Source organism: Sebastes umbrosus, chromosome 3 (assembly GCF_015220745.1).
Source record: "Sebastes umbrosus isolate fSebUmb1 chromosome 3, fSebUmb1.pri, whole genome shotgun sequence".
NCBI lineage: Eukaryota > Metazoa > Chordata > Actinopteri > Perciformes > Sebastidae > Sebastes > Sebastes umbrosus.
The window spans coordinates 36309934-36323715 of record NC_051271.1 but is presented as its reverse complement, the minus strand read 5'-3'; the positions used below and the strand labels follow the sequence as shown (position 1 = coordinate 36323715).

Genomic DNA, 13782 nt, shown 5'->3' with positions numbered 1-13782 from the left:
TTATATGAATTTATATGGAAATATAGCTATTGATACGTGAAGACTTTTTAATATTGACTCAAAAGAGAGTTTTAGAATCACGGTTACAAAGCAGTTCAGAATCTCTCAGATAACATGGTCTCAGTCAGATTGCATCTTCAGTCATGATTTCAGTTAGTTATTATCTATAAAAAATTTCCAGTGGAAATGATCTCTATTCTACGATAGAGTATTATGGTTTCTGTTAAAAGAATTAAGCCAGTGGCCCCAACTACTCTTGTCTTACTATTCAAATTGGAGACTACATGAGTGAAATTCCTTCTGGTCTCCAAAGGAATTATAATTTAGCTTTAACTTAAATCAGCAGTGGGTAGAAATGGAGCAAATATGATTTAAAAAAACAAAAAGTTATTTTTATAAAACAGTCACTATATCCTGACCCACTTTATGATAATCACATGCAGCTTTTTGCATCCAGTATAAATATGTTATTTTCTCCTATTCTAAAAATGGTGTGTTTGAATATTTCTGCATACTGGGGTCCCTAAACAGTCTTAGAATTACATAAATTGGGTTTCACTGTAAAGCTGAGACTCTTGTGGATCCAATGAGCCCAACTGTATTCACGTGTGATGATGTTACTCCCCATAGGAGACATTTCATTGTAGTGAGACCATTTTTTTTAAACTTGACCTCCCTGTTACAAAACGACCTGTGTTGACCTCTAGGATAATCACAGCCTCATGAAACTTTACAGCCACAAACTAGAGACCTAGACTAGAGAATTCTGAACATGCTCAAATTCGACTCTGCAGACTTTTGCACTGTAGGTGCATTATGAGACGGAAGTGATTTGGCGCCCTCTATTTTAGTGCTATTTGTTAAATCTCGAGCAGTTTAAAGGGCCTTTTCATCTAACTCACACAATAAATGAGGCGTAGTGGTATGCAGCAGCAATACGGATAGTTTCAGTTTTATGTGCAGAGATTTTGGCCTCTGAAACTTGTGGCACCAGCCTAATTACAATGGAGGTGAGTGATTGTACTGCCACTGCCAATCTGGTCAACCCTCCAATATGTGGAACTGTGCAATTACAGCATTCTTATTTTCATGACATTTAGTTTGTAGAAACATCCTGAGGCGTTCCCTGGCCAGACGAGATATATAATCTCTCCAGCGTGTTCTGGGTCTACCCCGGAGCCTTTTACCAGTTGGACGTGCCCGGAAAACCTCCAAAAGGATGCGTCCAGGAGGCATCCTGATCAGATGCCCGAACCACCTCAGCTGGCCTCTTTTGACACGAAGGAGCAGCGTCTCTACTCCGAGCTCCCTCCGGATGTCTGAGCTCCTCACCCTATTTCTAAGGCTGAGCCCAGCCACCCTACGGAGGAAACTCATTTCGGCCGCTTGTATTCGCAATCTCATTCTTTCGGTCACTACCCAAAGCTTGTGACCACAGGTGATGGTTGGAACGTATATGGACCGGTAAACCGAGAGCTTTGCCTTCCAGCTCATCTCCCTCTTCACCACAACGGTCCGGCACAACGCCTTCATAACTGCTGATGCCTGCACCGAACCGCCTGTCTCCATCTCCCGCTCCATTTTACCCTCACTCGTTAACAAGACCCAGAGATACCTGAACTCCCTCGCTTGGGGCAGGAACGCACTCCCCAGTCCAGAGGGAGCAATCCAGCATTTTCCAGCAGATGGATGGATAGTTTTAGATTGTAGAAACAATTGGGTGCAGTTTCATTCCATTCACTTAACTGTCCTCGGGTCAGATTCATGCATCGTTGTCTCCCACAGTGCATTTTTTTTGATACGACCACCGGAGGCCACGAAAGTAAAGGGACATTTCAAACTCTACAGCTTGAGGGGCTTTAAAGGATGGATCAAATGAAGCTGTGTCATTCAAGAGAGGTCACTCGTTGTGATGAACCCACAGAGAGTTATCAGACCAGATCCACTCTTTCTGTTCTTACCCGTCACAATAAAAGCCCTAGACATGTACACTGTTTAACTGTTTACCAGAGGGAACTCAAATTCACTCAGAACATTTTGCTAAAAGGAAACTTAAAAATAACTTAGTAGTTTAGACTATACAACAATTTAGCTCAGACAAACTGGGTAAATATGATTCCAGTAGTTGGTCCTCTGCCCGCGCAAATCTATCGGAACTTTTTATTGAACAAGTGTTGCAACTGTCGCAAATTCACATTGCTGCCGGTAATGGTTTTATTGCGAAATATTTGCAGGCAAGTATATTATATTATTATATATATTATTTTCTGTGTCGTTAGTATACTAGCATCAAGATTTAAATTACTCAAATTAATTAAGAGAAATGGGAGGCACCTGAGCGTCATAGCAAAGGATCTGAATACTTCTGTTGATGTGAAATTTCCCCTTTTTTCCTCAATGTCACTATGGGATGTTGAGTGTAGACTGATGAGGGAAAATTAAATAATCTTTTTTTTTTTTTTTTACACGGCTGTGTTGAATACTCGATTCTGATTGGACAATCACGGCGTTCTGCGGCGTTGCTATGTATAACAGACCGTTGCTATGGGCGCAGCTCTGATGTCGGACTCTGGAGGACCGTTTTTGTGTCAAAATATTGATTTCTTCAGTAAGTAGCCGTGTAATAAGCGGGATAATGTACAGCTAAGCGGGTCATTGTTGTGAAATAATCCCCTTCGGCTCTGCATCGACCTGGGATTCTTTCACAACAATGACCGGCTCGCTGTACATTATCCCTTACTTAGCACGAGGCTGCTGCAGCATAACACGGGGTCTGAATACTTTCTGAATGCACTGTATATAGAGTACATGTGGAAGTAAGACGCACTGAAGGTTTCAGAGGAACACTGAAGAATCAGCCGAGCATCATTTATCTGAAGAACGACGGCTGCATTGAAACGCTTCATGTGTACATTGTTTTATTGCATGAATAACAAAACAGGACAGACTTCGGAGGTCTTTTCAGCAGACTTCTCTATTCATGTATAGGAGCAAATATACATACAGGACTTTAGAATGCAGCTCAACTGAAATGCAACATGACAAAAGATCAAATCAATTTCACAAAAAGTGTACAATGCAAAACAACAGTTTTAGTAACAAAATAATGATTAAAAGGAATAAACTCACAGTGTCTTCAAAAAGCAAATGTATACAGTGTATGTGTGCACATGTTTACCAATTTACAAGTGGAAAAAACTCAAAATCCTGAAAGGAATGTTCGCAAGAAAGCAGGAAATAATGCCGGAAAATTGAATAAAATGCCTCGGAAACAATCGTCTTATCTGGTCCCGACGCCAAATGCACACCAGATCTTTTCACAGACGTTGCACGGCAGCTCGCCGCGGGCTGCACTTCGCCGCTGCTTTGGTGTGAATTTGGCGTAAAAGACTGGAACAAGCTGTAGTTTATACAGAACAAAAAACAAAATCAAAATGAAAGTGGATGCGTGAATGTCTCACACGATGTGATGTGGTCTCTCACTAGGACCAGACTTCAGTTCGAAGCAGCAAACATGCTTTCACTTCATCGTCATGCTCATCGCAAGTTTGTAGAATAAAATACTTGTCCGGTATTCAGCCAATCAATGTGCAGGACGAGTGTTTTGACATCAGAATCTGATGGGGGAAGAGTCAGTCCTGGATCTGGACACAGTCTAAAGATCCAGTACAGGTATCATGGTACTGTCTGATGATGGAACTATGCGACTGCCAGCAACACTCTTCACTGTTTCTGTCCGAAACATCGATATAATTTGTAAAAAAAATAGATTTAAATAAGACTAGGAGTCCACCGACATGTTAGCAGCTCTGGCTATACTGAATGCTAACGTCAGCATGCTAACATGGTCACAATGACAATGCTAACACGCTGTAGTTCAGCAACTATAGACCATTTTACTATTGTGAACGTAAACATGAACCCAAGCTGTTGCCTAGCAACGCAATTCTGTTGAAATGATCCTAAGTCCATATGGACTCTTCTCGTGAACACGGTAAACACGACGCCATTTGAAGGCACCGCTAATGTCTAAAATGTTTACCATGTTCACCATCGTTTAGTGTGTTAGCATGCTAACATTTGCTAATTAACAGTAAATACAAAGTACAGCTGAGGCTGATGGGAATGTCATTAGTTCTGCAGGTGTTTGGCCATAAACCAAAGTATTGGGACACATTTCATTTTGACCTGATGGTGGCGCTAGAGGAAAAAGTCAGAGGATCATTAAAGTCAGTAGGATTCATTCTCGGAAGAAAATCAATGCCTGTGCAAAATTGAATTAGCATGCTCATCATTCAATAGACTATTTCCATTTAAAGCGTTTCAGGATTGCTTTGCTAGGAAACAGCTGACAGGGTCCAAAGTTACAGGAGCCGCTGCCGTCAGTGAACGCAGCAACAGGAGATGAAACCATTTAGAAAATTTACATCTGAAACTGTGAAAAGGACTAAAGCCAGACGGACACTGGACGGATTACAGTTTCTCTCGTTCGCTTTGGCTCAATTCTTGAATGAGAATTGTTTTGTTTTTTTCAAAAAAGTAAATTCAAATCTCTGAACAATGAGTTTGTTGTTCATAACAGATTAGAATTTTTTATTCATTCATTCAAGCAAACTGCACGTGTTTTGTGGCAAGTGTGCAAATGAGTAAGTACAATAACCACTTGCACACGCCTTGCTGAGGAAAACCGATGAGTTGATTCTCAGTGAAACTGTCACAACTTCAACTTCACGACTTCTAAACATTCTTTCATCGTTTGAGCCGTCACATGCAAAATGATCCATTCAGTTATCAAAACCTGTCAGATATACGTGTATATTCCATAAATATCTATAATGAGGAGGTACAATTAGTTGTTTTTTTACTGAACTACCGCAGCCTTTTTTTCTTTTTTTGCATGTTTGATGTTATTTAGTGGCAAATTCTGTATATGACTTTACATGAGAGATCAAAGGTGAATTTTCCATTTACAGTCCAGGTAACACATTGTTACAAAGAAACTGACTGACTGTACACATACTGTACACATGTGCATATCCCTTTTCTGTGTACTACAGTATTGTACAGTATTGACCTTTCCCAGTAAACGTTTGCATACAATTGAAATGAGGATCTAAAAAAGCTCAGTGTGATACACGACAGCATTTAGCTGGACAAAACTGACATTCTGGTATAGTACAAAGTGTTAACAAAAAGTAAAACAAAACAGATTACATGTCCAGAGCTGACTGCCGTAGTGAAAAAACACAAACATTTGGACCGGTACGGCTCACATGATGATGAAACAACTTTTCATTTTGGGGCCAACTGGCCAAATTGGTCAGTTGCTACCTTTTGCAGACATGCAACAGAGTTGTGATGTTCCATCAAACAGTTGTGACATTTGTACTGACAGTTTAGAGAATGTTGAAACGGTTTTAAAAAATGAGCCAGAGCGATCGAGAGAAACTATAAACCGGAACCGGTCGCCCCAAACTCATTTTTAGAATCGGTTGTCATTGAACGTGGAGTTTGAGGTCATGGGCTTAATTGCTTGAACGATCAAAGAATCTGGCGGTTAAAAGTCCATTTACCAGTTAATTTACAAACTTCAGTTCACAACAGACGGACCATATTATCCGCATCTCCTTACTGTCCATACATAATGGAATTACACAAAGTGCACAAAAAGGATGTCCATCTGTTTCTGTCAACACTATTGAGGACGTAGTAATTTTTTTTAAATGAACTTTATTGGAACTGTAACCAAACCGACTGGGCGTTGAGAAACTGTAAAACACGGAGTGCCAGTGGATGCAGAAGCTCGAGCACTGCTTGTTTCCAAAAACATAAAAAATACTGGTTACCTTGTTGGCAACATAAGAATAGTCAAAAAAAAAAGGTACAACTAAATCAGTATAGTTAGTATAAAAGCTGTAAGTGTTTTCAAAGAAGAAAACGAATGACGAATGAATGACGAATGAATGGCAGCGATGGTAACCGAGAGCTGAAGACAGTCGTCTCTCTGATAGGCACGGACACTGAATACAAAAAGCAACAACACATGAAGGAGAGTTGGAATTTGTAAAAATACTGATGGAATGGCGGTAGAGTTGAGCTTGGTCAGTAAACATGGATGAATAGGGATGCTAATTTATATATATATTTTTTTAACCGATAGCTGACCCTCGTTAAGCGATTATTAACCGTTAACCAACAAGATTAGTGCGTTGCATGCAGCTGCAGCGGTGCACCAGCTGCAGTGTATGAGCACAACAGACAACTGAGTCCCCAGTTCACCCGTCCGGGAGAGTTACTGTAACAGCCACGATGCTGCGTGTATTGTCCCAGTAAGTCTCCACCGAATCAATGCGAGGTTGTCAGCTGTGTGTCTGTCCGGCGTAACGTTAGCAAGTGTCCGACAGACTGTGTGTGTGTGGCGGCGGCGGCGTTATAGCTTGGAACGTAGCTGTAGCAGTGTGTGTGCAGTTTATTTGTCGGTGGATAGACGCTACAACTCCTCAAGACCCGAGCCAACTCCCTGTATCCTGAAACACCGGCTCAGACTCTCTTAAGGTGGGCTGTTAAGCTGGTTAACCGTTTAACCGATAGTGTTAAATCGGTTAAAATTCGTAATATCGGTTAAACGGTTAATTATTAACATTCCTAGCCCAACTATTGGTAAACTTGAGTAACACCACCCGACTCATGCAGACGTGTTCGTGTTAAACCAAGTGCTCCCATATAGCATCTCTCATTTCAAGCCCAGACCACCAGGAACCAGAATGAAATGTTTCACACTGCAAATTAATTATATGTGAAAACAGCAGAGTTAGAACTTAAATTTACATGAATATACAGTTATTCATAGAATGAATAAAAAAACAAAACAATCTACTCTAATCTAATTAAATTAGTTGCATAAAAATTCTAAAACAACAAAAGTAGCATCACATTCACTTACTCCCTTACTGTTGATTAGTAAGAACTCAACTGACGGTCCCTCAGACTTCACAGCTTTAACCATCACAAATGATGGTGGTGGGGACTCTAATAACCTGGTGCACATGGCAGGTCTGCGCAGCACATTTCCAGGCCTTACATCCATATACAGTTTGCTCCTCTGCGAAAGTGTACACTTGTTCTCTTTGCTCTTTTATAGAGGGATATTGAATGATTGGGTTTAACTGGGGTTTAGCGTTAAATGGTGCTGGAGAGAGGCAGAAGTACCGTGGCTATTTTAAATTCTCACGATGATCCACACGACGCCAGCCCTGCTCTGATTCACGAGTGAACAAACTGAACTATTTAAAGAGGAGAGGGAAGAAGAGGTGGAGGAGGAGGAGGAGGAGAAGCTGACCTAGACCAACAGGTTTCATCCAGAAGTGAAAGCCGAGTGCTGGAAACCGTCTTTATTTGTCCTTCTTGGATTCAGACTCCAGCGCCTCTTCGACGGCTCCTTGCTGCTCGGACTCGTCCTCCTCGGGGACCGGTGGGAACTGGGACTGGCCGACCTTGTCTCCTTTGGTCTTGTTGAGCTTCTTGGATTTCTGGTAGAGTTCGTTCAGGTTGAACTCTCGGATGATGTTCTCCTGGTGGAGAGAGAGACAGAGACCGTTATTGATACCAGTTTATTTGAATCAGACAGTTTAAAGATCACATATTATGCTCAGGTTCATACATCTGTTTTAATTTTCTACTAGTTTACATGCTGTAATGTTTAAAAAATAAACGTTATTCTTCTCATCCTGTCTGAATGTGCCTGTATTCACCCTCAGGTTCAGTGCCTGTCCCTTTAAGCCCCCTCACCCCGTCAAACAGCCCAGTCTGCTCTGAGTGGTCAGTGTTTCCGGGTCTCTGCTGTCAATCAGCCGAGGAACGGGGATTCAGTGTGAGCTACATGAATTTAATCAGCACTTCTACAGTCAATAATGACCGGATTAAAAGTGTATAAACCGAAAACTGGACGGCACACGTTCCAGCAAGAAAGTGATCCCGAAATCGGGGAGAAATTAACAACATCTGCAGCCAAGGTTAAAGGTTTCCCTGACCGGTTTTGCTCCGGTAAATATTAGGCTCGTTCGACGCGTGCCAGGCCTGCGCAGAATCGATCACCGGCGATCGGTGCGCAATGCATGCCGGATAGATTTGTGTCCGACTTGATCCCTACATCACGCACACGTGGGCAACGACAACCTCGCGAGATTGAGGCGGCCGCAGTTTTTAGAGCCAGGCGCCGCAGTTGCTCTCCACCGACTGCAAGACCCAGGACATGATGGGAAACGCCTGGCTGTCACACTGATCAAAGAGCTGATTGGCTTTTAGGATTTTCTACAACATGTGGTGTTCACATGTTAATAAACACATCTTGTGTGGTTGATAATAATAATAATCAAGGTTATTTATAAAGCACTTATCAAAACGAGCGCTCATTATGTGCTTTACAAGGCGAACACAAAAATAATAAAGAATAGAACCCAATGCCAGATACAAACACATTTTCACATACTGTATATGTATATTGAAATAGTTATTGGTCACTGTGATCCTTCTTCCTGTCCATACTGACTGCAAAGAGGTCCCACCCTAAAGTACTTACAATCCACAGTACACTAGATGGTGCTCTGAGACCCAGTGGTTGAGAACAGCTGCTCTAGGTGACATAGTGCTATATCAACATGAGGTCATAGAGACTTATGCTTTGGAGCATTAGCAGGTGTGATATTTCCTGGAAGTCACCTTTCACATTTTAAATGCCAAAAGCCACTTTTAAGATGCTGCAAATTGACACTCATAATTCATGCCACAAATGCATTTAAACAAGGTTGTTTAGTGACAACTCTGCGGCTTATATTGAGGTGTAAACAGCATGGTTTGAATGTAAAGTAAAGTGAGGTTGTACAGCACATATTATTGACTACACAAGCCATGTATTTTCTAATTTAAAAGCCACAGATCTGAAGTGCATTGTCCAGCCTGACCTCGGTGAAGCTCCAGGATACGGCTCTACCCTTCTTGTCCACCTGGGGGCGCCGCATCACCTCCTTCCCTCCCTGAAACAACACCAAGGATGGAAGCTGTTTGGACAGCGGGGACGTGGACACCTTGTACCTGCAGAACAGAATTAAATCCATACGGTTACAACATGTTTACAAGTCTAGTGCGTGTCTTCTCTGACAAAATGAAAGCCCATCAAATCTACGACACAAACGTCTTAAAGACAAAAGAGAAAATATAATGTCTTACTTTTTGGAAACCTCTCCATAACGTCCGATGTCCACTTTACCAAATTTGAGACCAGCACAGTTGTACCTGAAACACAAGAACAAAACAAGTAACTAAAGTTACTCTTGTTAATGCCACTGAGTGTGCTTTATACTGTTACTGCGTGGGTGGACGGAGTCGTACTTGAGAGAGAGATCAGCATAGACGGAAGCGAAGGACTGGCACTCCGGAGACCAGTTGGCAAAAAATTCAACAATCCACGTCACACGAGTGTCTCTGTCCAGCTCATCCTGTACACACACACACACACACACACACTTACTTACTTACTTTTGATTTATGATTCAAAAGAAATTGTACACATCTTTGCTCTTGTCTTGGTAACAGACAAACTGCTACTACAAATTCTACCATTTTACTCACATCGATGGTTTTGTCGCTGAAGTATTTGATGTATTCTGGTCCCATGTAAAGAGGAGGCTTACAGGTCATCAAAAACACTTAAAACACACAAAGAACCAACAGAAGAGGGGGACGTTAGGATGTTTGCAGAATACTGGTTTCGTCAACCGATCCGTCACTGACATCAACGAGCACACATTTGATCATTTTATGGTCATTTATAAAGCAAAAATGACGAAACATTCCCTAATTCCACATTCTCCACGTATGCTGCTTCTCTCGGCGGTTTATTGTTAAATTGATTCTTCGTTGTTGTTTGTTTTGTTTTTAGTTATTGTTGGTGAGACAGAATAAGCAATATGAAGACGTCACCCTGGGCCCTAGGACATTTTGAATCGATTATTAATTGAAATTCGATTATTATTCGAATAATCCCCTCCCACAGCAATAAAAGCGGTAACTTCCTTCTACCTCCGCAGAGACTCAAATGAAGCAAATATATCAATTCTGGCATTATTAGGTCTATTTCAAAATCGTAAAAAAAGAAAAGAAAATTGTGATACATAGGTGAATGGATTTTTTCCCCCCACCCGCTCACATCAGACCCTGGTTTTTGACATTTGATTCCTAAGACAGGAAACAGAAGTGTCAGCTGATGTATGTGTGTAAATGTTAGACTGACCTATGCAGAGTGTCAGGTAGAGCAGTCCCATCCTGATGTCCAGTCTGAAGAACAGGATGACATTGGCCACTTTGCTGAACAGGATGATGTTGCCCAAATGCTGCTCCACAGTTACTGAAATAAACAGACACAAAGACACTTTCCTTGCTTTTGTCCAAAATCCATAAAAATGAGCAGCGGATAATGATGCTCATCTGTTATTTCAAATCCTGAGCAGTGCTGTTTCTAAGATTCAACCTGTATGGGTTTTGGGGGATGATGTCAATATTTTCTAACTGAATATGACAATAGCTGATATTCAGGTTCTTTAAAATGTACAATTGTAAAAAACAAACTATTAAATTCAAGAGATTTAATGTGTTCCTTCAGGAATGTTATTCTAGTCATACCTTGGTTTACTCTCGCTTGTATCATTACACTCCCTGTAACTCATTCTTTATCATCCATGCATCACATTATAATATATCATATTGCTACTCAGGAGAAATTAATTCAGAACAAAACAGAAAAGATGACATTTACTCACTCGCTCGTCTGTTCTTCATCATGACGATGGCACTGAGGAACATGAGGATCTCCACCTCCCTCTGAGAACACAGACATGACATGTCCTTAACTATAGCCAGCCACTTTAACCAGTCTGTTCATATTGACAGCGTTTAGATCACTGTGGGACACCGTGATGTCACACTACCTGGTAATTTTACATTTTGTGACAGCATATTTGTATAATGTGCCAGTAAGGGGTAGGGGTGTAAGAAAATATTGATACACTTGAGTATCGTGATATTATGTTTTCTGACACTGTATAGAGTCTCAAAAAATACTGGATTGATTTTTAATTAATAGTTTACATGCAAAGATTTGTGGTAGACAGTGGCTCAGATTGCACAACAAGTAGTGTTATGATGTTACAGGGACTGTGATAAATGCAAATGCAGATCCCACTGTTCTGATGCAGAAAAAAGTAAACTTTTTTAAATTAAAAAACTTTTTTATGCAAATGGTGGTGTGTTCTTTATACTATGATAGTTTTCCTGAAATTTGATTTTAAATATTGCAATTGATCGCCTTGCTTACAGTATCGCAATATATCCCGATATATTGAATCGTAACCCTTGTATCGTGATACGTATCGTATCGATTCTTGCCAATACACAGACCTTCTAAGGGGACAGGGAGAATGGAGGCAAAGTCAACCGATAATGATAAAAGGGGATGTACACAATGTCTTCTTGCTGATGTATTAATTATATTATTACTGAAAAATGATCAGGTGAAATCAGGTGTAAGTCCAGGCTTCAGCAGCAGCTAGTGGAATATCAAGGAGGCCACCGTACCTTTCTAGTCTACGCTCTCTTATGTGGCGACAACAACACAACAAACTCCATAAGATATCTAAGAGTTTTAAGACATTTTGCTCGTCGATATATATTCCTGTCTTGGAGTTTGAGATATACAAGTTTTAACAGTTTAGTAAGGACCTACTGTGAAATTCGGGCAAAACTGCCAATACACGATTTGGCTTATGTGTCCTTAAAAACACTGATTCTTATACTCTCCTGCATTGATTCTCTACGTACTCTTGTATCTTACAGAGGCTCTAGAACTCCCTCCCTCCACACATCCGACAGTCTGACACTTTTACAACATTCAAGTTCACACCAGAGGGGCCAATTATTCAGTTTTCTTTCCTGGGAGTTAAAGGTCAAATTAAAAGTTTAACATAAAATGCTGTTGCAATGAAGTTATTATTTTGTTATTTTCACTCTTTTACAGTCGTCAGAATGCAGTAAACAAAGTCTCTGAAACTCTAATGTGTCTGAGGGAGGACCCACAGACCCGGTTTAGAAATCCTCCCTTTTTTAAAGGTCTCAAAGTGAGCAAGTATGTTTGTGATACCTAATTAAAGTCTGAATGTCAAATGTATAACTGTTGCAAAACTCATAAATATATATTATATTCACATGCTTTTTTAATGATATAACAGAATAATAATAATAAAAATATAATATAATGAAAATATAAATAAATAATAATCGACATTAATATTTAGGGAGACAATTAGCCTACATTGTATTTGATGGTGGGCGGTAAGGGAACAGGATGATGGATAGGGGGGCACTAGAGAAACACTGTTATTGACGTTAGAGGACGTCGATCAATGCTCTAACGTTAGCTAACGTTAAACCAATACTGACTGCAGCACTGCGACTCGCTCTCGGTTCATTCTGCATTTAAATAAACACCGATTTACAGTCTATGTATGCCGGTAATAATATAAATACCTTAATTAACTCTAGTGAGTTAAAACATTACGTTTTGTGACATGAGTAACTCCGACAATAAGCAGAACAGAATGAATGTGCAGTCTTTTGACCGTAGTTTGGCCTGTCATTCTCTCCCTGTAGCCAAGGCCTATGGAAAGGAGGATGGGTCACAAGTCATATCTACGCACGCGCAGTATAAACCTGGTCTGCACTCGTTGAAATTGAGCCAATCGTAACACTCGACCGCAGCTTGAGTTACACTGCGCATGTGCAGTACCCTGACCCGTGCCCCAACCTCCTTATATAGGCCTAATATATAGTATAGTATAGGGCTAAGAACAGCTAACAGCTAGCCCTTGCTGTCAGCCTGTTCAACCACACACAGCTGACCGGATAGACAGCTAGTTGGGAGCAGTTCTTGAAAAGCAAATTAGTGACTTTCTAGCATTTTTCTACGGACCCAGTCGAAGTCGCAGGAGTTGCCGTCCTCTCGCTGTGTGGCCAGATGGTCGCAGATGCCCGGCGTCTTGCGGACAGCTAGGAAGGCTACAGACATGAAGAGAGAGGCTACATAGTAGGGCTTCAGCAGCCACTTGTACACCTGCGGCAGGTGGTACAGGAAGGCGAATAACGGCGTTAGCAGAGCCATTCTCTAGTACTGTCGGACTGGTATAAGGAAGCCCGAAGAGGCCGAGGCAGCCAGCGATGAAGCGGTTAGCTTAATATGAATGACTGCAAGCTAGCTATCCTAGGCGTTACAGTGTGAAGGCAGCCGGAAATACAACTTCCGGTTTGGATGTTAAAAATAAAATTCATTTAGAATTACACGCCAAGTATCGTGAGACCTTTTAATGCATTTTATTGTATTGTAAAGTGTATTTTAAATAAATATAATTCTACGATTCGTATTTGATATTTTGAGCTCTTTACACCCACGCTCTCACCCAGTTTAACATATGTTCGCTTTTATTATGAAGGTGGAAGAGTTAACTTCCGGTATGACTCTGGTTGACTTTTGGTAACTTGTTTTGACTTGCAATCGACAAAAGTGCTAGAAATCCTGATAATGGTGCGGAAGGAGGTGCAGAGGTCAATCAGGACAATCAGGACGAATGTGTTCTAACAGACAGGGCAGACAGGTCACTGCTGAAATGTTCAGTTTGATATAATGTAATACCTGTGGCAATACAAGAGTGATGATGATGTCATATCAAGGGTTTGTGA

General features: G+C 41.0%; 1 protein-coding gene across 1 annotated transcript; it reads right to left on the bottom strand.

The window, feature by feature from the left end:
* Nucleotides 1–6771: 6771 nt before the first annotated feature.
* On the bottom strand, nucleotides 6772–13326 carry tmx2b (thioredoxin-related transmembrane protein 2b). Its single transcript, XM_037765832.1, has 8 exons — nucleotides 13019–13326; nucleotides 10815–10875; nucleotides 10289–10402; nucleotides 9628–9704; nucleotides 9388–9494; nucleotides 9226–9291; nucleotides 8961–9090; nucleotides 6772–7571 (listed from the first exon to the last, which is right to left on the bottom strand). The coding sequence occupies exons 1-8, from the start codon at nucleotides 13205–13207 to the stop codon at nucleotides 7392–7394; spliced, it is 924 nt and encodes a 307-aa protein (XP_037621760.1). The 5' UTR covers nucleotides 13208–13326; the 3' UTR covers nucleotides 6772–7391.
* Nucleotides 13327–13782: the final 456 nt, after the last annotated feature.

Bases quoted from the DNA above. Each gene is read 5' to 3' on its own strand.
- tmx2b (XM_037765832.1), bottom strand. From the start codon at position 13,207: ATGGCTCTGCTAACGCCGTTATTCGCCTTCCTGTACCACCTGCCGCAG. The intron at 9,292-9,387 runs GTACGACTCCGT...CTTGTGTTTCAG, and splicing joins TATGCTGATCTCTCTCTCAA to GTACAACTGTGCTGGTCTCA. The intron at 9,091-9,225 runs GTAAGACATTAT...TCTGTTCTGCAG, and splicing joins TATGGAGAGGTTTCCAAAAA to GTACAAGGTGTCCACGTCCC.